We start from the raw sequence: 25,822 nt of genomic DNA, 5'->3' as shown, positions 1-25,822 counted from the left end.
AAAAACTGTTTGCATAACCTTTTCCCCTCAGTGTTTTTAAGTGGGTGAAATCATATTTAAAAGAACATAAAGGGTAGCTTTAGTGAAAAGACTACATGGAAAACGAACACTTGGCAGGAACAATGGGAGATAATGCCATAAAAATAGGAAGAATGATTTACGTGTGGGGTTTGGAATTAGTTTTAGTAAATAGCTTGTCAGTGAGATGCAGGCTGCTGCGGTGCTGGCTCATGGAGGCACCTCCACTGCTCCATTGACGTTCTACCTGGGTCACGGCACAGCCTTGGTCACTGGGACCAAGATGGAGTTCCTACTGCCAAGCCTCTCTCCATGGCAAAAGGATGACTGGTTCACTGAGGCAGATCAGCTTTACTATCCCGAGGGTGGCAAGGCTGGGAAGGCACATGCTTATTTGAGGATGGGAGGCCATCTCTCCCATTATCCTCATCCTCTGAATCGAATACCTGAACTCCTTTTCAGACCTGTGCAAATTGTGCTTTTCCTCTTATACATACGTGGGTGGGAAAGAAAGGTGTGTTAGAAAGAAACCAGAGTTGTCAACGAGTGCATACTTCATCTGGGGAAACCGAATGAAATCCGGCTAGCAGCTTCCTGCTTCTACCTCATACTGGGCTCGCAGGGGCACCCAGGATTGGATGAGGGTTTTTTCTCTTCCCCCTGTTTGACCAGCTGTCCCGCTCATCCATAGCTGTTACTGTGACTCTAGAGTAGCCCAGTATGCTGGGCTGGGCTTTTTCTTATGTCTAGTGTTCCTTACTCCATACTCACTAGCCAAGGATGTGCTGGTGCGCTCCCAAGAGTTTCCCGCTACTCGCCTGCACTGGGAGCTCTAGTCAGGATGGAATGCACAGGAACAGCTGGAGAGACAGCTTGTTGGAAGGATGCAGCGGACGGTTCTGGATATGCTGTCTGCGGCTTTCTATGGAAAAGGGCTTGCTTGTCCTTGCCATGTGGCTAAGAGATGGCCACTAGAGGCACTATGTAAACAAGGCATTCTTCCTATACGTTAGAGATTTTCCTGTGTTTTTTTAAGGGCATAAACATTGGAATTATTCAATTTGAGCCTAATTGTATTTACAACATGAGCTGTTAAGCTCAGAAATATGTATCAACTTCCTTTCAGTGAGACTTCATGATGTATGTTTTAGTCTGACTTTCTCAGAGTTTATAAATTGACTTTAGTAAATATTATTTTTTTAAAAAACCTACGCAGTTGAAAAGTAAGGCTTGGTGTTCCGAAATGACATTCGTTTCCTTTTCCCAGAACTTCATCAAAGCTAGCTTATAGGATATTTTGTGGTTGGCTGATTGTTTCTCATTTTTACCCAATTTCACAGAATTCCTTAAAACTGTGTAAGAGGTTCTTTGTATAGCAGAGGTTACTTATTGATATCAGAGGTTTTAAAAATCAAAGACCCAAATGTTATTGTTTTTTTACTACCATTCAGATGAGTTCCCCCATCAACCATCACTGCAGCACGCACACACACACACACACACACACACACGAATGTAGCAGAAATTAAAGCCACCTCGTGCTGCGTTAAGTGCATGCGCCATAATATACACCAGGTGTAGTAATTAGCAGGCACACGAAGGCTGCCTATTTGTCTGGTTTTGCTGCTGTTGCTGTATCCCCCTGTGTTTTCACACCATCAGATAGTTGGATTTAATTGAGGCCACATCAGATGAGGCATTACTGACACCTTTAATTGAATGAGCATCCAGGGAGGATTAACTCATAATATTGATTGGCTTTTAGCCACTTGCTTAGAAGGGTGTCTGGGTAGCTTATTAGTTGCCTTTATTTACACCTTTATGCAAAGAGTGCAAATAGGAATTCTTAGTGCAATATGTTTTTCTAAGTAGTCTTAATAACTTTTTTTTAAAAAGCACTGATAATAAAAATGCAAATGTATTTAATTTTTTATTAGCAGTTCTGAATAAATACGTGTTAAATATATGTGCCTACACATTTACATATACCTGGTGTTTTGAAATATGGCAAGAGGAAAGCAGCCAGAAGCACTTCATCAAAGTGTTTCAATTCTGAATGATACTAATCAGCTATTAGAAAATAGACATGGTAGAGGAGATTGGCTGAAAATGCGTAGTGCAATTACTGTATGATAGCATACTACCACAAAGTATAAATAAAGCCAGTAAATCAGAGTGGTGTTATGTATGTCTCGGATTATGACATGTGGTTTGTAGGAATGTTCTAAATCTTAGTAGTCTTCCAGATTTATTTTGTTGCTAGTTATTAGAACAGACAATGTTTTGTTTAACATTTTCAGTTTCTTTTTGCTTTTCAAAGGAGAAATCAAAAGCCTTGAGCTTTAGTTTCTTTACCAAGAGGGAGGGGGGCATCTAGCTATTTCTCTTTATCCTTAGCTACAGCAGAAAGCAGTGGCATTTGCATTATAATAGGGCAGTGTTTAATACTTGGTACACTATATAAATATATTGTTTTTACAAGTACATTTAATTATGCATTGCTTTGAAACACCTTTATAATTAAGTTTGTGTATTACGTTCATAAATTATTTCTCTACTATAATAATACATGCATGCTGTACAGCTGTTATTTTTAAATATATTTGTTAATTAATTACCTCATTATTTAGTTGTCAAAATCTTCATGCTAACTCAACACAACCTCTGATGATCTTTGGAAATTACCGTGGCTTGCTTTTGTGCCCATTGCCTATTCTCATTCCTTTTTTTTTCTCTTTTGTATCAATACTTGACACATAATAGCAATTGGAATGGTTTAACACAATCCCCAATACTTTGCCTATTTAGAATTGAAATCAAATCATTCTTTTAGTTCTTCATGGGAGCTGGGTGGGGAAGGGAGTTAATAAAATTTGTGGATTTTTAAAGTGTTTCTGTTAATGTAGTTTTACTTCAATCACCTAGAAATTCAACTAATGACATACGTGAAAACCAAACAAATACTAATTGCTGTTTCTATAAGCCTTTCTGCTTCACTGTGCTCTCACTTACAACTTGTGTTAACATGGTCTTCCCTGTTCTTTTCCTGCACCCTTTCTTTCTTGTCTTTCCTTGTCTTTTCCTTCTTGTATATTTGGATCTTGTCTTGCCCACTCAACAGTATCTCCTCCTGCAGAGCCCATTGATGTTCACAGACCAAGCTCAGCAGGATGTTATCATGGTTCTAAAGTTCCCCTCCAACTCCCCTGTCACTCACGTGGCGGCCAACACCCAGCCTGGGTTGGCAACTCCCGCTGTGATCACAGTCACTGCTAACAGGCTATTTGCCGTGAACAAGTGGCACAACCTTCCGGGTAAGTAAAGAAATATCCTTATAAGGCATAGTATAACTGCTGAACACTGTATAAAGATATTTTAATTCTACCTAAATATATGATATCTCAACATTTAAGCTTTTTAGTTTTCAAGCATTAGTCTGAATCAAAATTAAACATACTTTGAAAGGTTTAAAGAAGTTCCCTCTGAGGCATATAATGCAAAAGTTAAAACATAAACTCTTCTTTGGCATCTGGTGGTTTGTCTTTATTCCTTGGAGATAAATGTTATTTCTCATATAATGATATTCTATATTGTGTCCATAAATAGTATGTATTTATTTATCAGATGTTCCTCTTTTTTCCACTTATTCATTTGCTCCATAAACACTTCTGATTGTCCACTATGTACCTTTTTGTACATGGCATGGAAGTATTTGTTGTGGATGACAGAAAAAAGAACACTTAAGTTACCCAGCTAAAATATTACAAACCCATAAGTACATTCTGTTCTTTCATTAAGTGCTGAATAATTAGGGTAACTAATGGCAAGATACTGAAATAACCGTCAGAATCACAAACAGTCAAATCTGAAGAGACATGAGAGTTCGTCCAGTCTGGGCCCACATTTTACCAGTAAAGATACTGAACCCCAGGGAGCTTGCCTTATTCAGTATCACATATGGCAAGTCAGTGGCAGAGCCAGGTTTGAACCCAAGTCTTCTGACTCAAATTTTATGATCACCCCTCTGTGATTTATTGTCTCTCATTAGAACAGGAATGTTGGGATCTGGATTTAGCACTGTTCCTTTTGGCCACTAGTTAGAAATTCTTTTTTTACAGAAGGAAAATCTTTTAAAGTCCTGGAGATTATAGGCTTTTCTTCCCAAGCCATTGTTTTAGGTAGGAAATTTTAAAAGATAGATTTTAATAGCCTGTTAACTTGTTATTAAATCTGTAAAATGTGCATAAAGCACTACCCATTATAATACCTGAAATGGTTGCACAAATATAAATTCTTGAACAAGGGCCTCATGCCAAATTAAATGCAAGAGATTTTAGAATGGAACAGGATTGAATTGACGTTCAAACAAAAAGTAGGTGCACTAACTATGTTCAATAATGTAATAAGGTATGCATCATGACGAATCTGTGGTTGGTCTCAGAATTTCTTAAATACAGCCATTTTCCTGGCCATTAGAAATGAAATGAATGGCGATATTTGATTAGAGAATAGATTTCATAACAGTAGAGAAGGTAAAAATCAAGGCAGGTATAGTATCTCTATTATTAGGCCCTTTTAGTCCCTTTTCTTCAAACGAACATACCTTACAGAGGTAAATGTGTATGCAAATGCCACACTTATATTTTGGGACCAAAGATTATAATTTGATTAACAACTGTGATTTCTTTTTTGTTTGTTTCTTTCTCTAAATACCACTCGTTAGAAGAAGAACATGCTGACGGTGTGTTCTGCCATGCACACCAGAGGATTTACCTCTGCTGTGTGCAGTTACCCTTAGAGCTTGGCAAAAGCACCAGTGTGTGTGGCCTAAGGGCCCCTGCAAACCATGCTTATCCTGGGTGGCTAGCTCTGGTGGCTCTGAGAACCTCTTCAGTCTAAACAGAGTGACAGTACATGTGAGGAGGGACAAAACTTTTCAACTGCTAGAAAGCCCTGAGCACTCTCCACCCCTATCTTTAGTCTTAGCCTAGCAATGAGCTAGCTCAGCAGGAACTGAACTGGCTCAACCAGAGGGCTGCTAGGTCTCCAGCTGATACTTAGTCGTTAGGCTCCCTCCCTCAGCACTGATGACTGAGCTCCTGACACACCCCTTTGGAGCAAGCCCATTTCCCTGGGCTCCCTTTAGTATCAGTACTTGATTGTCAGCTGTTCTCTTCCCTACTCCCTACTTTTCTATTGATCTGTAAAGTGATTTAGGGGCCGCGTCCCCCTGCTGGAGTACCACATATGGTACATCCACCTGCTCTGAGCCCAAGCTCACTTTTCTGTAAGGTAAGAGCTTGGGAGACTGCATACATTTTGCCACTTCTTGCCTAGAATTCTCCCTAGTGGGCTTTCTTTGGGTCTGTACCTTGTGTCACTGGTGGTTTTTGTCCCCATCCTCTGGCTTTATAGTACAACACAGCAACTCTTCACCAGGTAAATTACAAAGAATGATAACATACGGAAATACACAGGTGATTCCCTTTCTACAATGTGACTCCAATTCTCAGTACACCTAAACCTAAAAATATTAAGCATCCATTTTGTTAAATCTGTGCCTCATTTCAGGTATTTTTATTTACATAAATCTGATCTTTCATCCTATGTTGTGCTGCCTTTACCTGTCAGTATGCCTTGATTTAAAACAAATGTCAAAACTTCCTAACAGCTTTTTTTTCAATGAATATCAAATTCATGTTGCAGTTTTTTTTTAGTTTAGATTCTGGTTCTTTTCTGAGATTCTATGTTTTCCGTAGCTTGTTCATTAGACAGCTAGCTCCTGTCAGTGCAGTGTCTGAGTCCTGATTTAGGGGAACAATCATCTTTATCCTTCCATCTCACTCAGAGGACCTTGCAGAGCCTCTGAAACAATAAAACAATGGCACCTAATGTCTATAGAGCATTTTGTAGCTTCTGAATACTGTTTTAATCACTTCACACATATTAACTCACTGAATCCCCTCAACAACCTGAGGATGTAGGTTCTGTATTTAGGTTGAAATTGCCATTTCTGTAGGTCAGAAAGCCAGGTATTGGTGATTTCATGTGGTTCAACCTAACCCATCTAACCTATTTTACAGAGCAGGAATCTGAAACACCGAGATGACATAACTTGCCCAAGGTCACACAGGCAGTTAGTGGCAGAACTGGGATTTGAGGCACGACCAAAGACGGTTAACCTCCTAAATCTCTTTCACTGACAGCTTGGTTTTAATGTTTCTATGATCCCAGATTCTCAAAGTCGTAGAGAAAACTTCTCAAGGTATTAGTGTTGATTGGCACTGGTATTACTGGAAGTAAATGGCCCTGTTGGGTAAATCAGAGGCTGTGGTGCATTTTCCCCGATGATTTCCTATATGTGCCCTGTGATGTCTTTACTGGCAGAGGTAGTAATCAGCAAAGACAATGCCTTCAGTCAAAGAGGGAGTCATATGCCTTCCTTTTTTCATCTACTTTAATGTCATATATACTCAACTCTAATTTTTAGTGCTAATATTGTACTTACTCAGGTTATTTTATCAGTAGTAATGATCTTCTAAAAGATCATTGAAAAATCCTTGAAAAGTTGGCATTTACTAACAGGGGAAGTGCTAACATCAGAAATTTAGAATTAATCTAATGAACACATTGGAATGTATCCCATGTTTATTTTCAGCCCCTCAAGGACAGTCAGAAAGACTTCTTAAAATCTGATGATAGTCATACCATCTTAATCTTAGTATCTGATGATATTAAGCAGAGCTCTAATACCAACCAAGCAGTAGTTTAAATGCTTATGAGTCTATAAAAGGCAGATGCGGACCAGATTGGATGGCTGAGTTATTGGAGGAAAATCATTTGGAAAAGGACCGAGAATTTAACTCTTAGATTTACAAAGCTGAAAAAGATCATCTATTGTAAAGCCTTCATTCTGGGGCTTCTGATTTGACCGCAGCTGGCCAGTGGTCACTCCTGATTCTCGCAGCACTTCCTCTCCACCTCAGGTCCTTCTGCCTTTCACAGGGAAACAGCCTACAGAATCTCTTTTCAATCACAAAATAAGTTCATCTGAATCTTCAGAACTATTTTGAGAATTAAACAAACTGTTCTCATTTGCTTCTCAGAGTATTTTTAAATTGAAACTCTGGAAATATTAAATATTAATAAAAGTTTTTTTAAAACTGCAATCAGAGGTTTAGGAAAACATTTCAGCCAAAAGCATTTAACTAAAACATTTATCTGCAGATAGCTTTCTTTATTTTTATTCAAACTTTCAATTGATTGATTTTACGTGATGGATGAAACATTAAATGTTCCTTGACTTAGAGCTTTCCCTTTCTCCATCATAAATTGACGTTTTTGTGGCTCCTTTGTGCTGCAGCATTCAAAACTGCCTTTTTAAGAAGCAACAAAAAAATAGTATTTGCTACAGTCAGCAGATGGCTGTCACATTTTGTTTTCAGTGCGCCTTACCACTTAATTTTGTTTTGTTGCAGAATCAGAGGTTGCCAGTCAAGCATCTGCTATAGCTTATGGCCTAGGACTGGAGCCACTGCTGATGGCACATGTTCAGAACAGCACTAATCTAAAATAAATGTTTAATAAGCTAGCCATAGAAGCACCTGGAATTTTTTTGGTTTAAATTTTACAAAACTGTATGAGAGATTTGGAGGTTAGAAACAGTTCTACATGAGATTCGACTTACGCATTTTAATGTAGTTTGGTATATGAAACATAATGCTGCTTTTTTTTTTTTTTCCATCGTTTGTGAATTCCAGCTCATCAAGGTGCTGTACAAGACCAGCCATGCCAGCTGCCAGTGGAAATCGATCCCCTCATAGGTCTGTCTCTTCCTTCTCTCTTTGCGACTCATTAAGCTCTGTATGGTGGCCCTGAAGGGTAGATTACAGTTGTTTTTCACTTGCTGGTTGCTGGGAATGGAATTTTCCTGATAAACCATTTGCATGCAAATTGGAATGCAATGAGCTGTGGCTATGCTGGTATTTCATCAACTCCCCCTCGTTGGTTTGCCTAATTTGAACAGGCCTAGGACGCGTGTCACTGAAAATTAATACGGATGCTGTAATAATGTGTGATTGAGAATGCGCAGGAAGTTCTGTCAGGATAATATTGGATCTTTTCATCACTCAGACTTGTTGATGAGCAGGAGCGAGGCTCGTTATGATGAATTGGTGAACCAGTAATGTGATGGAGCTTCTTTGCTCGGGAAATTTTCATAATAACAGTGGGGTTCTTAGCAGCACTGTGCGGAGAAAAATAAAACTGTAGTGCCAGGGTTTCATCATTAAAGGAGATCAGTCCTTTCTTCCTGGACCCTCCGTTCAATCTGAGGGGATTAATGTGCAATTGCAGAGCAGTTTCAAAGTTGAAATATATGGCCCAGCCACTGGCAGTGTTAAGGTATTTGTGTTCATTTTTCTAGGGTCCTACAGCCCAATAAATTGCCATTGGAGCTTAAATTTGTTCAGGGTGAAAAAAAGAAAAAAAGAAAAAAGGAGGAGACCAGAAAGAGCCATTGGGATGAAATGACTGCCTGCAGCAGATGACTTAGAATATTTAATTGCTGTTGTGCTTTTTGAGTAGGTTAGTTGAAATCTCCAGTTTAGCATTTTTCAGCCTATAGTGGGGATTTCAGATGTGGCCCACGAAGAGTGTTAAGCCTTGATATTGAAGATTTTAGTCAATAACTTTTAGAATAAAAAACGTAATTACCTAGCTGCAGGGGTATGCTGCTAGCATGGATGTTTGGCCTGCAATTTTGTCAAACTGCCCTGGCACAAGTAAATTTGTTAATATTTTAAAGTTTTTAGATAAAGCATATGAATAAGCTCAATGATTATTTTAAAAGTCAAGGTGTTCCCTATGTGTATGTCACTTTTTTTAACACCATTGTTTCAGTGGAGAGCTAAATGACCACCATTTGCAGATTAATTATCAAGATGAACTAAAGTAACCTTCAGCTCAAAACGAAGTCTTTCATCATTTCCCCAGATATAAGCAGAAATCTAAGAAGTAACTATCTGTATGAAGGATAATTACTACCCTGGTTCCTAAATCTTATTGTGCTTTGAGTAGATATGATTTGCCATATATTTTTTAAAAACTTAAATGCTCACTTGGGTAAAGTTTTAAGAGTCAGGAAAATAACAAAACCCATTTGCTATGCTACTTAAAGCCCGATTTCTGAAGTATAGAATCATTGTTTGTCTTAAACCTTGACAATGAATATCATATAGCATAAAGTCTAAACTAATTCAGAACTTGTGATCCTTTAGACAAGGCATGGTGAGCTTTTCTGGTACAGGGCCAGTTAGTCACTACTTTAGGCTTTGTGGGCCATAACGTCTCAGACACAACTACTTAAGTCTGCTGTCGTAGCACACAAGCAGCCACAGACAGTGTATAAACAACCGAGCATTGCTGTGCTCCAATAAAATTTTATATACAAAACCAGGCAGAAGCCAGATGCAGCCTGCAGGCCATAGTTTTCTTCCCTACTCTAGATCATTGGTCCTCAGACTGTTCGCTCCTGTATCCCCTAAAATAATTGTTTAAAACCACGTACCTGGGGCTTCCCTGGTGGCGCAGTGGTTGAGAGTCCGCCTGCCGATGCAGGGGACACGGGTTCGTGCCCCGGTCTGGGAAGATCCCACGTGCCGCGGAGCGGCTGGGCCCGTGAGCCATGGCCACTGAGCCTGCGCGTCCGGAGCCTGTGCTGCGCAACGGGAGAGGCCACAACGGTGAGAGGCCCACGTACCGCAAAAAAAAAAAAAAAAAAAAAAAAAAAACCACGTACCTTCTCACACATTTTTAAGTTGACATCTGAAAGTTTAAATGTGACATCATCACAAGTTTAAATAGTTACAATGGTTATAGTTTTTGGCATAGTGTATAAAATTTTAAATACATCCAGTAGAATCTAAATATCAAAGTCACTTGAGAGTCAGCATTTTCTGTTTTAAAAAGTGCATGAAAAAGCTTTTAACATTTGAACATTTTACGTATTCCTTCCTCATCTTGAATTTATATTTTCATTGTACTTCCCTTGCACAATTTTATTTTAACTTTAGAAAATTGATTCCCCTACTATACTGTTTTCAGCAATAAAAATATGTATGTACATTTAAACATTGAAATTTCCTGTGACCATAAGGCTCAGCTCAAAAAGTTAATCTGTATCGAGTTATTACAAATATTATTAATACATACTTATTACAATTTAAAATTTTAATAAATATTATTGAACATAAAACACCTATTGGAAATATGGAATACAGCTTTAATGAAATGAATAGGGCTTTTCTTTTCATGTATTCATGGATAAACATTATTTGTTGCTGAATGAGACAGAATTTGTCAACAGTTCTAAACTTTTGGGTTTTTTTTTTTATAGATGGAAGCTTTGAGGAATGTTACTAACATAAGAAAATAGATGGGAAAGGAAAGAGTCTTATTTTAACAAAGTCATTGAAGTCTTTGAACTCCTTCTGAGTTACGTGACAGAATTCACAGAGTGATGTATCATTAAGGATTACTTTTACGGTCTGGCATTAAATAACCATTTTAACAATCTATCACTGAAACTTATTTTTGATGATCTATCAATTGACAGCATGCTTAGATCCTCCTTCCATTTTATAGAAAGCAATGAATTGGAAACCACCTGCCCTGCAGAATGATTTGATACCTAGGCGTTCACCTTCCAGCATCACATCAGTATTTTGAATTGGCCCCTTTTCACTACGGTGCTTTACCCCAGGGTAAAAAAAGAGATTTTTTTACCCTGGGGTAAAGCACCATAGTAAAATTCTATCTATTGGAACAAGAGCATGCAAAAAGGGAGGTAAGAAAGGAAAACTCACAGGAGAGTTCTCAGGCAAATCTGTTTCAGGCAAGAGAACATATGAAAGTTGAGGAACTAGAAATTGATTCCCTTAAAACCATCTGTGCCTGTGTGTCCCTTGGGAAATCTTATACCCCCAAGGGATATGCATGTCCCAGTTTGAAGACTGCTTATCTAGACAAATACACCTAATTTTCATCAAATAAAAATACTTTCAGTATAGAATCTCAGGAAGTTTACTAGAGAAGATAAAGAGAGATAAAGGAAAGGCAGTTGGGAGATTATATCGATTGGATGGATGGATGGATGGATGGATGGATGGGGGGTTGCAATGTTAAATTATAAGTAAGCACTTATTTGGAAAACAGATCATCTGAATGCTGAAGGGGCATCAGCCTTTACCCATGGGTACCTTGTGGTCATTCAATTCAAAATTATGCACATGCCCAGATCTGTCAAATTAGGTCCTCCCAGGAAATCATGCCAAAAAGATGAGTGAAAGTTTGTATCATAGGAGCGAAAGTCATATAAACATTGGCAAAAATAAACATTGTTATAATTTTCATGTGGAATGAAGAACTGTAGTAACCAGTATAGAAAGTACTACATATCTTGTCTTTAATTGCTAGGTTTCTTGGAATTAAAAAACTAAATTGTATCACACAGCTTCACTGCAGTGAGATGCTAATGTCTCTCCATGATACACTATGATACATAAAAGCTTTTTTCATCTGCCAGCAAGTTCCCTTTGTGTGGAAGGAGGTGGGGAGTGATTCTCGGCTAGAATCGGCCCTTTTTACTACCGCTATCACTTACTAGCCCATTAATTTCCCCAAAGTATATGAAGCCTGTTATCAAATAGTTATCTAATAATCCTACATGGTTAAGTTGTATAGTCAGACACTAGCAGAATTTTGCAGTATTTCACGTGTACATGAATATGTTTGCTGTGTTGCGTATGCCATGAGGGCGAGGGATATTTTATTCCTCTGTATTCCAGCACAGGACTGGAGAGTAGTTTGAACACTTTTTTCTTCCATATTACTTTCTGAGCCTTCTATTGAATTGGCCATATTAACTTAGTTGCTACATACAATGAATAGCATAGATATATTTCTTTTTTTAATTTTTATCAATAGTGCATCTATGGTATTTTTTTTCTCAAAAAAAACTGCAAACTATGGTACAAAGAACATAATAATCAGAGGCAGAAATTTATTTTGTTTGTTCTCATGTCTGGTATGATCAAGTTTCTTTAGCAGTGTAAGAACCATAATTTGTATTGGAAAGTTGGTGACGAAATAACTCTTAGATCACTAGCAACAAAGCTTTCTATCTGGTTGGCTTCATAATGCCAAAAAAGGCATCTCAGTGAGAGTTCCTTTGCTGAAAATGACACAGTTGATAGTGTATTCCTGGAGGATTATTACTCTCCACATGTGCATGATGTTGCTCTGTGTCTGGCCTTGTGCCTTGTGACAAAGCCCATCTCAGGTGCTCTGTGGCGCTTTGAAAACACACTGCCAAGCTGGCTTGTTTTATTGCTTACAGAAGGAGTAAGAAAGTGGCAGTGTGCTATGCTTTGACTTCTTCAATTACAAGTATCTTTAATAAATAGTCATTTTACCCTTTCCTTACATGCAAGTGCAGCTGTAAACAGGGGAAATGGGAGTTCACGTGTAGTCAAATTAAAGACCTGTTAAAGCCAAACTAGTACAAGATGCTACAATATTTCAAATATATGACATTTATATTCTAGTATCTCTTCCTTGTGACAAAATGTTAAAGGTAATAGATTGTCAAAACATGAATCCATTCTCATGACAGTAGATGCAATGAGATTGTCAGAAACACAAACCTAACCGTGATGCGATCTGGAGATTCTAATCTAGTTTGGTCCTGCCCGAGAGCTAGATAGCATGTTCTGAGAATTGTATACTACGTATTTTAAAATTGTAGTGTATTATTGTTTCTTTGCTCTAGGCAGAATTTCAGACTGAGCTGTTGAATTTGGCTACCCATATTCTTCCAGCAGTCAGATTGTGTTTTCCTACAATAGTTTTCAAATATTGCTATATTGAATATTAAAGATCAGATGTTCTTATCCTGGAATGTATTGTCTCTCCTCCCTCAGCCCCAACCCCCGGTATGACAAACTATGGGATTTCTTTGCGCGTGTGGGTTTAGGAGGCTTTTTTTTCTTCCTCTGTTCTCATAGCCAGCAATACAGGAATGCACAGGAGGCAAATCACTGACCTTTTAGACCAAAGTATTCAAGTGCATTCCCAGTGCTTTGTCATCACTTCGGACAACCGCTACGTTCTCCTCTGTGGCTTCTGGGATAAGAGTTTTCGAGTCTACTCTGCAGACACAGGTAACTTCATCATATCTTCATCAGTGAACTAAAGTTTATGACAAGTGATGTTCGAGGCTTGAGAATGCTTTCTCATCTTCTTCCCTCTAAAAATTACAGAATTCTAAAACTTGTGAAATAAAGACAGTTTTCTCCTTTCAAGTAATAATCTACTCTATAGTCCATTATTAAGTTAACTTCAGAATGCTTTTAAGAGGCAGTTTTTGGTAGGCTTGTCTCCCAAGCTTCATACTTGCAGAATGAACAATTCATTTCAAAAGCATATCCTGGTATGTAAATACTGTATGCACATGTATATGCATAATCTTACGGCAAGTGCACATACTTATAGGTGTATTTCCCCACTTTAGTGTTATATAAAGGTTATTTTTTCCATACTAGAAATTCTCATTAAGTGTATTTCTTGGGAGCAGATATCTTGCCTCCACCCAATTCCGCACAGAATCTTGCTGAAAACTACACCATCATGAAGGAAAGTAGCTGACTACTGATTTTATGTGTGACAGGAGGTCTCGTTAAAAATATAAAAGTTTAAGTATATATATTCATTTGCATGCATCTTCCCAAGGGACAAACCAAACTCAAATCAGAATTATTACACGATATCCAGCCCAGTAAATGGTTATATATTTTTGCATATAGGAAATTGAGAACATTGAAAAATTTAATGGAGTCTCTTTAAAGCATTTTAGAAACTGTTAGAGGATGAAGTAAACTTATAGTAAATATGTAGTTGTATATTTAAAATAATTAAAATTAGATATAAATGCATTAGAACTTGATAGATACTGTGGAAGTAGATAGTTCAACTAAAACAAGGATCTACAAATAAATATCTTGATTAAATGTTGTGGGATAAGAAATTTTTAAAAATGGAAAATTCTAGTTAATTAAATGTTTTACAGCAAATCATCTTTTAATTCTGTTGATAATCTCTATAAAATGTATGAGTCCATGCTCCTGCCTTAGTAAGTATAGCATATTAAAAAATTAATTCTTGGTTATCCAAGGAGTTTGTCCTAGGTATATTTTGATGATAGCATTGTAACATAGCAATGAGAGACTAGGGGAAAATAGTTAAATATGTACCGTGCATAGCATCAACCCTAGAAGTTGTTTTCAGGCATGGTCCTGTTTAATTTTTGTTTTATGGAATTGATGACCTAATTTTCTCGTAATTTCCATCTTTATTCTGTAGAATAAAGAAAGACAGAAAACATTATCATTCAGGTCTTTCTGATTACTTGGGTTTTTACTAGATGTTTAGGTCTGTGAGGTTGATTACTATTGAATCTAAAACTCCTCTGGAATTCTCTAAAAATGCAATAGGGATTGATAAGCTTTCCTAAAATATATTTATTATTATAATGAATTTTCTCTAATTATCAAATTTAAATTGTAACCTTTTCTTTCACTATTATGGTAATGACAACCTTGGCATTATTTGACCTCAAACTGTGGTCCCTTCTCACACAAACTTTCAGATTAAAATTGTTACATCCTCTCACAAGTTTTCCTTAAACATTCTTTTAGATTGCATATTGTTTTTTATACATTAAAAATTATTTTTTAACTCACATACAGTAAAATAGATGTTTTGGTTATAGTTCTGTTCGTCTGGGCATTGTATACAGTTATGCAGCTGCCACCACCACCACAGTTAAGATGCAGAGCAGCTGAGGTCCCCCAGAACCCCCTGTGCTGCCCCTTTGTGGTCAGCCCTTCCCTCAGCTCAGCCCCCTCAGAACCGCTGATGTAGCCTTCATCCCTGTAATTTTGCCTTTACCAGAATGTCAGAAAATGGGATCATATATATGTCAACCTGTGGTTTTGACACTTGAGGCTTTTTGAGTTTGTTGACATTTCATATCATTTTAAAAAGATGTTGAATATTAATATTTGTAAAGCTAACCTCCCTTTTATATACTAATAATTAAAATAATTCTTATAGTCACACAGTTCTCTAGAATTTACAGAATTCCTTTTTTCTCATACGTGATATTGTGTCAGCCTGACAATAAGCCTATGAGATAGAACAGGTATCCTTCGCTCCATTTTTCAGGTGATGAAACCGAGGTTTAGAAAGGGTAAGTAACTTGTTGACATCTGCATAGATAATGATGCTAGAACTGGGCATTGGAGCCAACTCCTCGGACTTCAGGTGTGGCATCTTTGTGACTATACCATGTTACCTCATATAAATGTTACCTGTTTCAAAACTGGGTTCCTAGAGCGTCTGCCATGTTACTTTACTTAATAAACTAGATGACGTTCCTTCCCCTCTTTCCAAAAGCCTTCTACTTTATTACTTTTTAAAACATGCATATGCGTGTGTATGTGTAAAACATATTCTAAGAAGTAGCCTCATGTTAAACTTCATTTCAGTGGGACTGACTTACCATGTACACTAAAAATATTTATACTTGCCAGGAAAGTTGTGAAAAAAATCTCAAATGATAGTTCTAATATCTTTCTTAGTATCTTGTATACAAACTCTGATGCTAGTTTTATTTTAAATTATTTAAATTTTAAACGTGTCTGTGTTTTTATGATAATAGGAATATTAAATATTTTCTCCTAAGTTTGGCAGAGACACAGGGAAAAATTGTATGATCAATAGTATATAATGGCATAGCTATCACAAGTGTTGAATTCAATTATATTTTGGCACATAAGCCAAAAAAAAAAAGTCCTTCTCTTATTAGATTTGGCGGGGCAGGGAAGTGGGGGTAGAGAGAAACACGGTTGTAACAGGAAATTCTTTAAACATAAATCATGTTTTCGGGACACAACCAGAACAGCAGAGGCAACAATAAAACCTTCCCTCGGCAGTGGGAATTATTTTCAGGCCACATTTTAGATTCAATGGTACAGAGTCCTGAGCTTGAATTTTTTTTATTTGTAGCACAGCTGTCAAATAAAACATTAACTAGAAAATTTGTTCTGTCAAAAAGAAGATATTCTAGTGCTTGTGGTAATATTTGATATTAGTATGTGGAGAGGTGGACTGGTATTAAAGGAAACAAAAAATAAAGGTTGAGGAACACTTATGAGATTATCAGAAAATAACTTACCAAAAAGAGCAGCAGGTATTTATATGCTGTGATTTATTTAGGAGGAGTGAACCTTAACCTCATAGCAATAACAAATATTGCTAAGGAAGGCTGCCAGAAGAGGAAAAAGCAAACTGAAAAAAATAATGTTTTCCAAAGTTGAGCCCAAAGGATAAATTGTAGAGAATGAAGTTAATTTGTATTAAAATATGAAACTCTTTAGATGTAAATACTTAAATGTCACTCCCTCATCTCGACCTTCCAAGCAAATAGCTGCTCTTCTGCAAGCCTCCTGGCGTACGTGGAGCATCTTGGTTTCCTGTATCCCGTGACCTCAACTATCTAATTGTAGTTGCTTTACTCATCCTCACTTCTACAACCCACTGAATTGATGGGTATCACATCTTAAATAGGCCTACTCTAAATAACCCATTTAAATCACTCCTGTAGTTGACAGTGCTCTCAGCATTTAGTACGGGCTGAGGCAGAAGCCACTGTACATACAGAAGTCAAAAACATAATCACATTACGGGGTGTTCAGTTTTTTCAGTAGTTAAAACTCACTGATACAGCCTTCGGTTTTCCAATGAGAGTGCATTCAGCTCCCTACCTTTTGTCTCATCCTCAGTAAGGCCTGCCTCTAATCTAACCCCACCCATTTTACCCCTAAACCTCTCTACTTTGTCCTTCATATAAATTGGAAATGAGGCAAAAATTATGAGATTTTTAATATTTAATTTGCTTTCTTCTTTTCCATTTTTTTATTCTAGAGAGTCTTGACTTCTTCTTACCTTATTCTTTATTGATAAAAGCTAATTTTTAAAACAAATGCTTTGGTGTTAATTTAAAAGGTTGAAGAAATTCAGAAGTGAACATTTTTAACATTTAGCAGTTAAAATACCTGCTTTGACTAAAGTCTTTATCCATAGGAGAAAAAAATGTCCTTTATTAATTTTGCAGTTTGAGATTGATACGAATCTAATCTCAAGTTACTCTTAGTAGACTGTGTACAAGAGAAAACACTGTATTTGACTTTCCATCTGATTTGGATAAAGTACATCTCAGTATTTTACTTATAAATTTGCAGACTTTATAATAAGCGTTGGGTTTATTAAAACCAATAATTTAAAAAATTAGTGGAAATACTCTTTTAGTTCTATGTATTGTTATCTTGAAAAGTTTATACATGTAGATACATGTAGATACCAATACTTAATTGAGACCTTAAGCTTTAGAATAGGTTATGATGTGTTCCAAGTTAAGCATGTAAACTTTTTAGGCATACTTATTTTTTTCCAGCTTTAATGGTTTTTATCTTGAACATCTGAATTGTATTTTTTATGACCCCACTGAAACGCTTATTTGAAAAAAGAAGAAAAACACTCATGCTGAATATTAAGGGTAGACATTCTATGACATTCATTTGTAGATTCTCTAGACATTTCAAAGAGAAACGTTAGCTAGAAACTATAGGGAGAGAGTGGAAGGGCTGCTCTAGATATTTAATTCCTTAGACAAGTTTGTGTGAATTATAAACACCATATCTGATTAAGCAAAAAAAATCTAAAAGGTTTTTTTCTCACACTGTTATGTGAACAGCTCATCCTGTGTTTAACATCCTAGATACACAGTAAGTTTACCGGATACCCCCGTCCTCACCCTACCCCTAATCATTACTGTCATAATCTTAATTTCATCATCCTCCTGCCTCCCCAGGAACTTTCATCCTTCAGGCAATTAAAACAAAGAAAGAATGACCTGGCTCAGATTGTGGTGCCAGTATGTTAGTTCTTTTATCAAAATTTAGTTCATGTAAGCCTGATTTGAAAAACAGAAGCTGGGGAAGGGTAAGCTGGGACAAAGTGAGAGAGTGGCATGGACATATATACACTACCAAATGTATAAAATAGCTAGTGGGAAGCAGCCGCATCGCACGGGGAGATCAGCTCCGTGATTTGTGACCACCTAGAGGGGTGGGGTAGGGACGGTGGGAGGGAGGCGCAAGAGGGAGGAGATACGGGGATATATGTATATGTATAGCTGATTCACTTTGTTATAAAGCAGAAACTAAGACACCATTGTAAAGCAATTATACTCCAATAAAGATGTTTAAAAAACCCCAAAAACAGAAGCTGTCCAAAGTGGTTAATACTGTCCTTGTATAGATTCACTTTGAAGAATAGAAGAAGAAATAAATTGGCTTTACTAATTCAGAGGTGGGTTTGTATTAGTGAAGTTTGAATGATAGGGTATCTACAGAAAGGCCAACTAGGTTTTGCTTTGTTTTGAATCATACAGAGTAACTTATATTGTTGAAATGGTTCCAAAGAAGGGTTTTCCTGGGCCTGCTTTAATCAGTAGACATGATTCATTTGTAATTTATAGGAGCTATGTATAATAACATTATTAATTGAAATAGTTTTAACATATGTCTTAAATGTGACTATCACTCTTCAATTGATTTTGTGGTTGTTGTTAACTATTCAAAGAAAACTTTTAGGTTGGACCAGGTCAAATTTTATTACAAAATCGGAATTATCAGAATCGGATTAATACAACTTCATTATCTTCTGAAGTGAAATGATCACTGGAAATTTTTTCAATTTTTTAAATAGCAGTTTTAAAGAAAATTGTTTTGTATTTCAGGAAAATTGATCCAAGTGGTGTTTGGCCATTGGGACGTCGTCACTTGCCTCACTCGATCGGAGTCATATATTGGGGGAAATTGCTACATTCTCTCAGGGTCACGTGATGCAACCCTTCTGCTCTGGTACTGGAATGGAAGAAGCAGTGGGATTGGCGATAATCCAGGCAGTAAGTACAATTTATTTTATAAGTAAACTTTTACAAGTGATGTGTAATAACATTTTGCAGTGAAGTTACCTATTTCATCATGGTGAAAGTGAAACTGAAGTATCAGGTAGTTTTAATTTCTTAGTTATAATTTAAGAAAGGTCTGGATAGCCTTGTTATTAACATTTTGTGACCATTGATAATTCAAATTCAAGCATGAAATCTCATTTTTCATGTTATCGGTTATTCTTATGATCTGAAAATGCTAGTTCTTCATTGATAATGGCTGTCGCCAAATAAAATAGAGGTGTTTCATTCACAAACAGTAAGATACAACATAAAAGAGCAATCACATACTATCTTGTTTATTGAATTCATGTTTTAAAAGAGCAAAAACATTATAATTTCATGGAAACAAACCAGTCTTTAGAAAAAATATGCTTTCATTTACATATTAAAAGATAAAACAGGTCATAAAAGGCCAATATGGAATATTCAAATTGGCTCTTGGTTTTTCGGGTGGGAAATGAAAATGTTCACCAACAGCCTAAAACATCTTTATGAAACTCTGCTGAAGGCAGTAAAACAAAAAATGTGTAACCATTTAAAATTGTAATTCACAGAAGGCAAAAAAGGAAGCAGCTACCATTAAAACCAGTCGCACACAGCTGCAGAAAAGAAATGGCTTTAGAAAAACACATTAAGAAGTAGGAAAAAACAATTAAAGGGACCACCTGAAAAATGAGAATTTAATTAAAATGATTATGACAACACTGAAGAGTTCCTACAAGAATAGCTTTAGATTTCTACTTCATAAGGTAGAGCATTTTAACTGCTCTTAAATATTTACAGTTTCTTAATTTAAAGCCAGTTGCAGTGTATCTGGTTAAGGACGGACCATGTTGTTCCTGGTTACTTGACTTGAATACTGTGGTACTTACTTCTATCCCTCAGTCCCAAATGATAAAACAGTCTGAATATGATTAAGTCCATCATATTTTGAGTTGACTTCTTAAAGTTATGCTTATTCAATGTATATTATTTGTATGAAAGTGAAACCTTGTAAAAAAATTTACTCAAGAGCCAGTACAGTTTTAAAAGAAGTATATGCAAAGTATTTTTATCAACGTTGTGTCTGCTTTGTATGTATTTTGTTTGGTGTGGTGGTGAATCAGAGTTTTTATTTTATGAACCTAATATGTATTTCTTTTTTTAATCAGAACAGGGGTAATTCCCTATACTAATAGAATATGAAAAGTAACTTTAAGGCTGTGATGCTATGGGTAATACAGTCTTTATAGTCAGATCAAACTTTAGTATGTGTGTCTATATGGGGAAGTAGTGTGTATCTCTCATATTTACACAACATCCCATTTTATACGTAATTACAATAATTTTAAATATGTAAATTTCAGGGATTTTTTTTTCACATTCTTTTGAGAAATACTTCGTGTTCTTTTCATTATGGAGTCTTACATTCTGCTCCTTCTTTCTGGCCTTTTAGGATGAGTGACTACTTTCAATTTCTTTTTGTTTTTGTCTCTATGAATTCAGTTATTGAGATTCACTAAATTATCTCAGACAAACCTAGATTTGACATAGGTAATAAGTATACCATTTTGTTATTTATGTGAAAATATTTAGGAAGAGCTTTCTTTTGCTTTAAAATCGTGTGAGATGTTTCATGCACATATATCAGTCTAAATGAAAAAAGATTTTGTTTGTTTTTTTTTACTTCTTTGACCTAAAACCATGTTCTATATGTCACTACCAATGGGTATGTTGAGAAGTAGCTAAAGGCTACTTCTGTAAACCTAGCTACACTTGTATGTAATTGTTGTTACATTTCACAAATTTAAGTATATTTTAAAACTAGAAATATTCAGCTTTTCCAGAAGGGAGAAATATATATATATATATATATATATATGTTTAAATACCTTGTAAATCACCATAGAGATGGTTTTTACATGTGTGACATTTTAAGAAATGAATCAAGTAGGACTGACCAAATCGTGGAGTTTAGGGTAAAACAAAGCTAAGTTCTAAGCTTTGCTGTGCTGTCTTGTCTATGAAATGAAAGCAACAGTAGTGACTGACGTCAGGTGTTATATCAGAAGCACAGAATGCGTGGAACAAATGAATCACCACACAAACACCCTCTTGCTGGCGTTAGAGTATATATTATACTGTCCTTTGTTTCATAAAGCACTTCATCTACACCCTCATTGTCTGCAGTATGGTGGACAATAACTCTTAGTAATGCTGGTAATGAAAAGGGAAAAAAAAAAGGAATAATGTAACAGCACATCTAGTAAAAATTTTAGAAAATTATAATGCATCTTGACTAAATTAAATTACCTTTCTCAAAGTGAACCTCGGCCTTTTTGGCCCTTTTATAATGTCTGATGTCCCAATTTAATTTTGCTTTAGCCTTGAAGGGTGAATCTGGGAAAAAGACAGATAGGCACTTTTACATATAATGAGAACTTCCACACATTAGAATAGAAAGATGAACAAGCCAGTCTAAGCTTTTCAAACGAAAGTGACAAACAAAAACAAAGACATTTTTACCGCGTGTGAACTGTTTTAAACATTCATGAGAGCTGGTTCGGATTTTATACGTCTGTGGCTCATTGATGGCTCCATGACGCAGCCGCTGAAGTCACAGCTTTTCAGATGAGGAATTTTAGGTTATGCTTATTTCTGTGTTGTATCTCTTGGATGAAATATAATCGACCTTTAAGAAATAGTCAGGCTTTTATATACGTAACGGCAGTGTGGTCTCTAAATGCATACAATGCCTCAACTTAAATTTTTGAATTTAGACTTTTTTCTTGCTTGGAAGGAAAATGGGTAAATTTTTTAAAAACTAGGCTATTTCTTTTCCTGCATTTTATAGGTCTCATTCAAGTATTTAGCTTTTTTATTTCAAAAATCATGAGAATAAGCTAGTAATTTTACTTGTTAGTGTCATAAGCCTATGCCATTTTCTCCAAATCTAATATTAATGCTGTATGTAAAGTTGTTAGCTTTAGTACTGTTTTTTAAAAAATCATGTTATCCACTGTTAATAATAATAAGCACATTGTTCAGGTAAAATCAGGCTAATTCAAACCGGATAAAACCTATATATAGTATAACTTGAGGTTTTTAAACGGATGCACATGTTTTATGAAATCTGCCTAGATTATGTAGCAAAAGCCTTATTTTCCTATATGACAGATAGTGTTTCATTTTTGACTCTAGTGTCTTGTGATAGTTATCTGCTGTGGGATGCAGTTTTCTTAATGAGGAGAAAAATTAAGATAGGATTCCATTTAGTTGTAGATTTTTTAAATAAAATTAACCAAGAACATTTCAAAGAAAGACATTTTCTACATGGAAGCCTCTCTCTCTTTGCCCTATAGTACTCTGTGTGTTTTAGAACTGAATCTTGTCCACCAAAATGCTTTTCCTGGAATACTCATTTTTCTATCCAGACTGTACATTTCCAAATTTTGAAGAAAATGTTCCCTGATGCATTCAATTGACATTTAAATACTTTAAACTTTAAAAGGATCTTATAATCAAGGTGAAAATTTACAAAAGAGTTACTTATCCACTATTTTTATATTGTATTAATAGATCATAAACTTAAAATCAAATACCTATTAAGCACCTAAAAGTAAATGCTTATTAAGCATTTTTAGGTATCTGAGTAATTTTTTAAAAGCCACAGTTGATTAGCTTTAGAAGAAAATGGTCGCTGACTATGAGGTGTTGCATAGATGCTGTGTAGTATTTCAGTAAAGTAGTTTTCCATTCTCGCGTTCTGTTTTTGATTTGATTGAAAGGTGGCATTTTTTTTTCCTCTTTGCAATCAGACATGCTAATCTATGTCAGCTTTCTCCTTTATGGGATTGGCGTCTACTGAAAAAAAAAAGTTTTTTTCATAACCAGATTCTGTTCTTTAAGAATATTTCAGCACCGTCAATTAGAAGGAAGGTTTTATTAACCATAAGGCTAGCACAAACAGACCACAGAGCTGTTTTGTAAAGTACTGTATGCCATAGCTGCCCTGCTTTTTCTCTGTCTAAAACTTCATTTTGTTATACTCTCATCAATCACTTAAGTCATTACCATAAATCCTACTGTTGTTAATTTTACTAGTATCACCCTAATGAGACATTCCTGCTATAATTAAAAATGAATTCTAACTTTAAGGCATTCTAAATTTTTTTTAATGAATTTAGAATGATCTTGCCATATGACCATAAATACCACTGATGTACATAACCTACTCATCAATTCTATAACAAAAGTGGTATCACGGTACGTCCAGGTGTGACTTATTTACTGGTTGCCTCTGTGCACATGTGCTTATGCATATGTATATTTTTGTGCACATATTTAGGAATTATGTTCTTTTTATCGTAAAGCCTAATACGCTTTACTAAGCTACCGATAAATCCTTATTCTTTGTCTTGCCAAAAATGTAGGTGGATGTAACCAAGCAGTATGACTCCCTGTAAGTAGGCGTCCTAGAGCACCATCTGCTGGATGCATTTGGGGACTTAATGTTGGTAAAATTGAAAATCAGTACTTGTTAAAACAGGTGTACTTTGTTTTTAATTGCCTGTGATGTATTATTTATGGTTCACAAATGTCAAGATATATACATCTGTGTTGAACCATATGAGTTTGTAAAAGAAATAACTTTCTTCTTTTGCCCTGCACTAATCTGGATTTGGAATGTTATAATAAATGTTTTGTTTAAGGAAAAAGTAGACACAATATATACCTAATGAAACAAAGCATCACAGTTTGTCATGAAATAAACTCTTATTAATCGCAGGTCTTCAGTAAGCTACAGTTGGAGAAACTTGTTTAGATGATATTTTAACTTTAGTTTCCTTATGTTCACTAGATTCTGAATATGAAAGCAACGTTTGAAACAAATAGCTTTTTTTTTTTTTTTTTTTTTTTTTTTTTTTTTTTGCGGTAGGCGGGCCTCTCACTGTTGTGGCCTCTCCCCTTGCAGAGCACAGGCTCCGGATGCGCAGGCTCAGCAGCCATGGCTCACGGGCCCAGCCGCTCTGCGGCATGTGGGATCTTCCCAGACCGGGGCACGAACCCGTGTCCCCTGCATCGGCAGGCGGACTCTCAACCACTGCGCCACCAGGGAAGCCCAACAAATAGCTTTTTTATATCTGGGATATGACTCCATCTGATTCTTTGTCAAGAACATGAGTTCTTATATGTATCTCATCAAGAACTTTCCTTGTGACCCTACTTTTGGTTTGCACTATTGCACTAACACTAAGATTGCCCTGTATTTTTCTTTTTTCCTTGAAGAATTCATCAAGCAGTGTTTGAAGCAATATGTTGGCAGTGTTCAAGTTCAGGTGACATTAAAACTATGTCTATGAAATTCTCCAGAAGGTCCAGGATGTTTAGTGCTCCATGATGTAATGCAGGCCCTCCCGCTTCAGCAAAACAACTCTGTATTTACTGCTTGTAACTAATAGTAGATGTGGTAAAAGGAATTATATTCATATGGCAAATGAATACAACCTTAATGTGCACCATATGCAGAGTGGTGGGGTGATGTGCCAATATATCACATTTATTTACCTTGTTTAGTTGCAGAAAAAAATGACTATACCATTCAGCCCATAGGCTCTGACCATATAAATATGGGAACAGAAGAACTGATGATTTATGCCCTCAAATTGGAACTGAGTATCTTCATATGTAGGCTTTAATAGTGCAGCATCAAAGAAAATTGTCTAATACTTTATGCTCAGATAGGAAATTTAATTTCGAACAATGGCTGGAATTAACCATTACTTAGAAGGTACAAATTCTCTCTAGTCAACTAAGTATAGTCTCTCGAAGAAAATGGTAAATGTGTCTTCTTTCATTTAATTGAGACTGAATATACTCTGAAATTACAAGCTGCTTCCTCACCCGCCTTCCTTTTTTAAGCTTAAAATCGGGAGCCTTCTGCTTTTAGAATGTTGCATGTGAGAGAGAGAAAGAGTGAGAGGGAGATTACTGTAGAACTACTAAGGATTCGTTTAATGAAGACCTCCTGGAACAGCATGTTAGACTGACTTTACCACCTTCCAAAGAGTTTGCTTCTTTAGAGAAATTATATGACAACTTTGTGTGCGTGTACCTCGTGTTGTACCTTAGATAGTCCTGAGAATTCATGAAAGTAGACCCATTTTTATATGAAACTAAGTATTAAATGCCTGTGATGATTTCTTTTACAGTTGCCCTGTTTTTAAAAGTAATTTTTTTCGCATTCGAAGAGGTTTGGTCAGACTTCATATTTTGGATTTCAAGTGTTTTTAGGTAGGAAAAAAAAATCCTTAGAATTCTTTCTGCCTCTCCTAGCTGAGGTCTTCATGACCATTGAGCTTTTTTGCTTTTTTTCTCATAGCTTGTAACTTTCCACAACTGAGAGATTGCTTTATTTCCTTAGGGTGAGCAGGGTCAGGATGTTTTTTTTTTTAATTGAGATATAATTGACTCATAACATTATATGAGTTTCAGGGGTACAACATCATGATTTGATATTTGTATATATTACAAAACGATCATCACACACAGTTACACACTTTTTTCCAATGCTGAAAACTTTTAGGATCTACTCTCTCAGCAACTTTCAAATATACAATACAGTATTATTAACTATAATCACCATGCTGTACATTACATCTCCAGGACTTATTCACAAGTGGGAGTTTG

The 25,822-nt window shown here is 36.1% G+C and overlaps 1 protein-coding gene across 3 annotated transcripts in view; it reads left to right on the top strand.

Moving 5' to 3' along the window:
* Positions 1-25,822, top strand: part of LRBA (LPS responsive beige-like anchor protein) — an 808,478-nt gene that overhangs the window by 760,145 nt on the left and 22,511 nt on the right. For all 3 annotated transcript variants that reach the window (XM_081242275.1, XM_081242274.1, XM_081242273.1), the window contains exons 50-53: positions 3,155-3,332; positions 7,779-7,841; positions 13,083-13,238; positions 18,938-19,105. In XM_081242275.1, the coding sequence (XP_081098401.1) occupies positions 3,155-3,332; positions 7,779-7,841; positions 13,083-13,238; positions 18,938-19,105 (565 nt within the window). The remainder of the gene's footprint in view (positions 1-3,154; positions 3,333-7,778; positions 7,842-13,082; positions 13,239-18,937; positions 19,106-25,822) is intronic.

Source organism: Mesoplodon bidens, assembly GCF_964165515.1.
Source record: "Mesoplodon bidens genome assembly, chromosome: 1".
Lineage (NCBI taxonomy): Eukaryota > Metazoa > Chordata > Mammalia > Artiodactyla > Ziphiidae > Mesoplodon > Mesoplodon bidens.
Note: the sequence above shows the minus strand (reverse complement) of the source record. Positions and strands in the feature narration are given on the sequence as shown.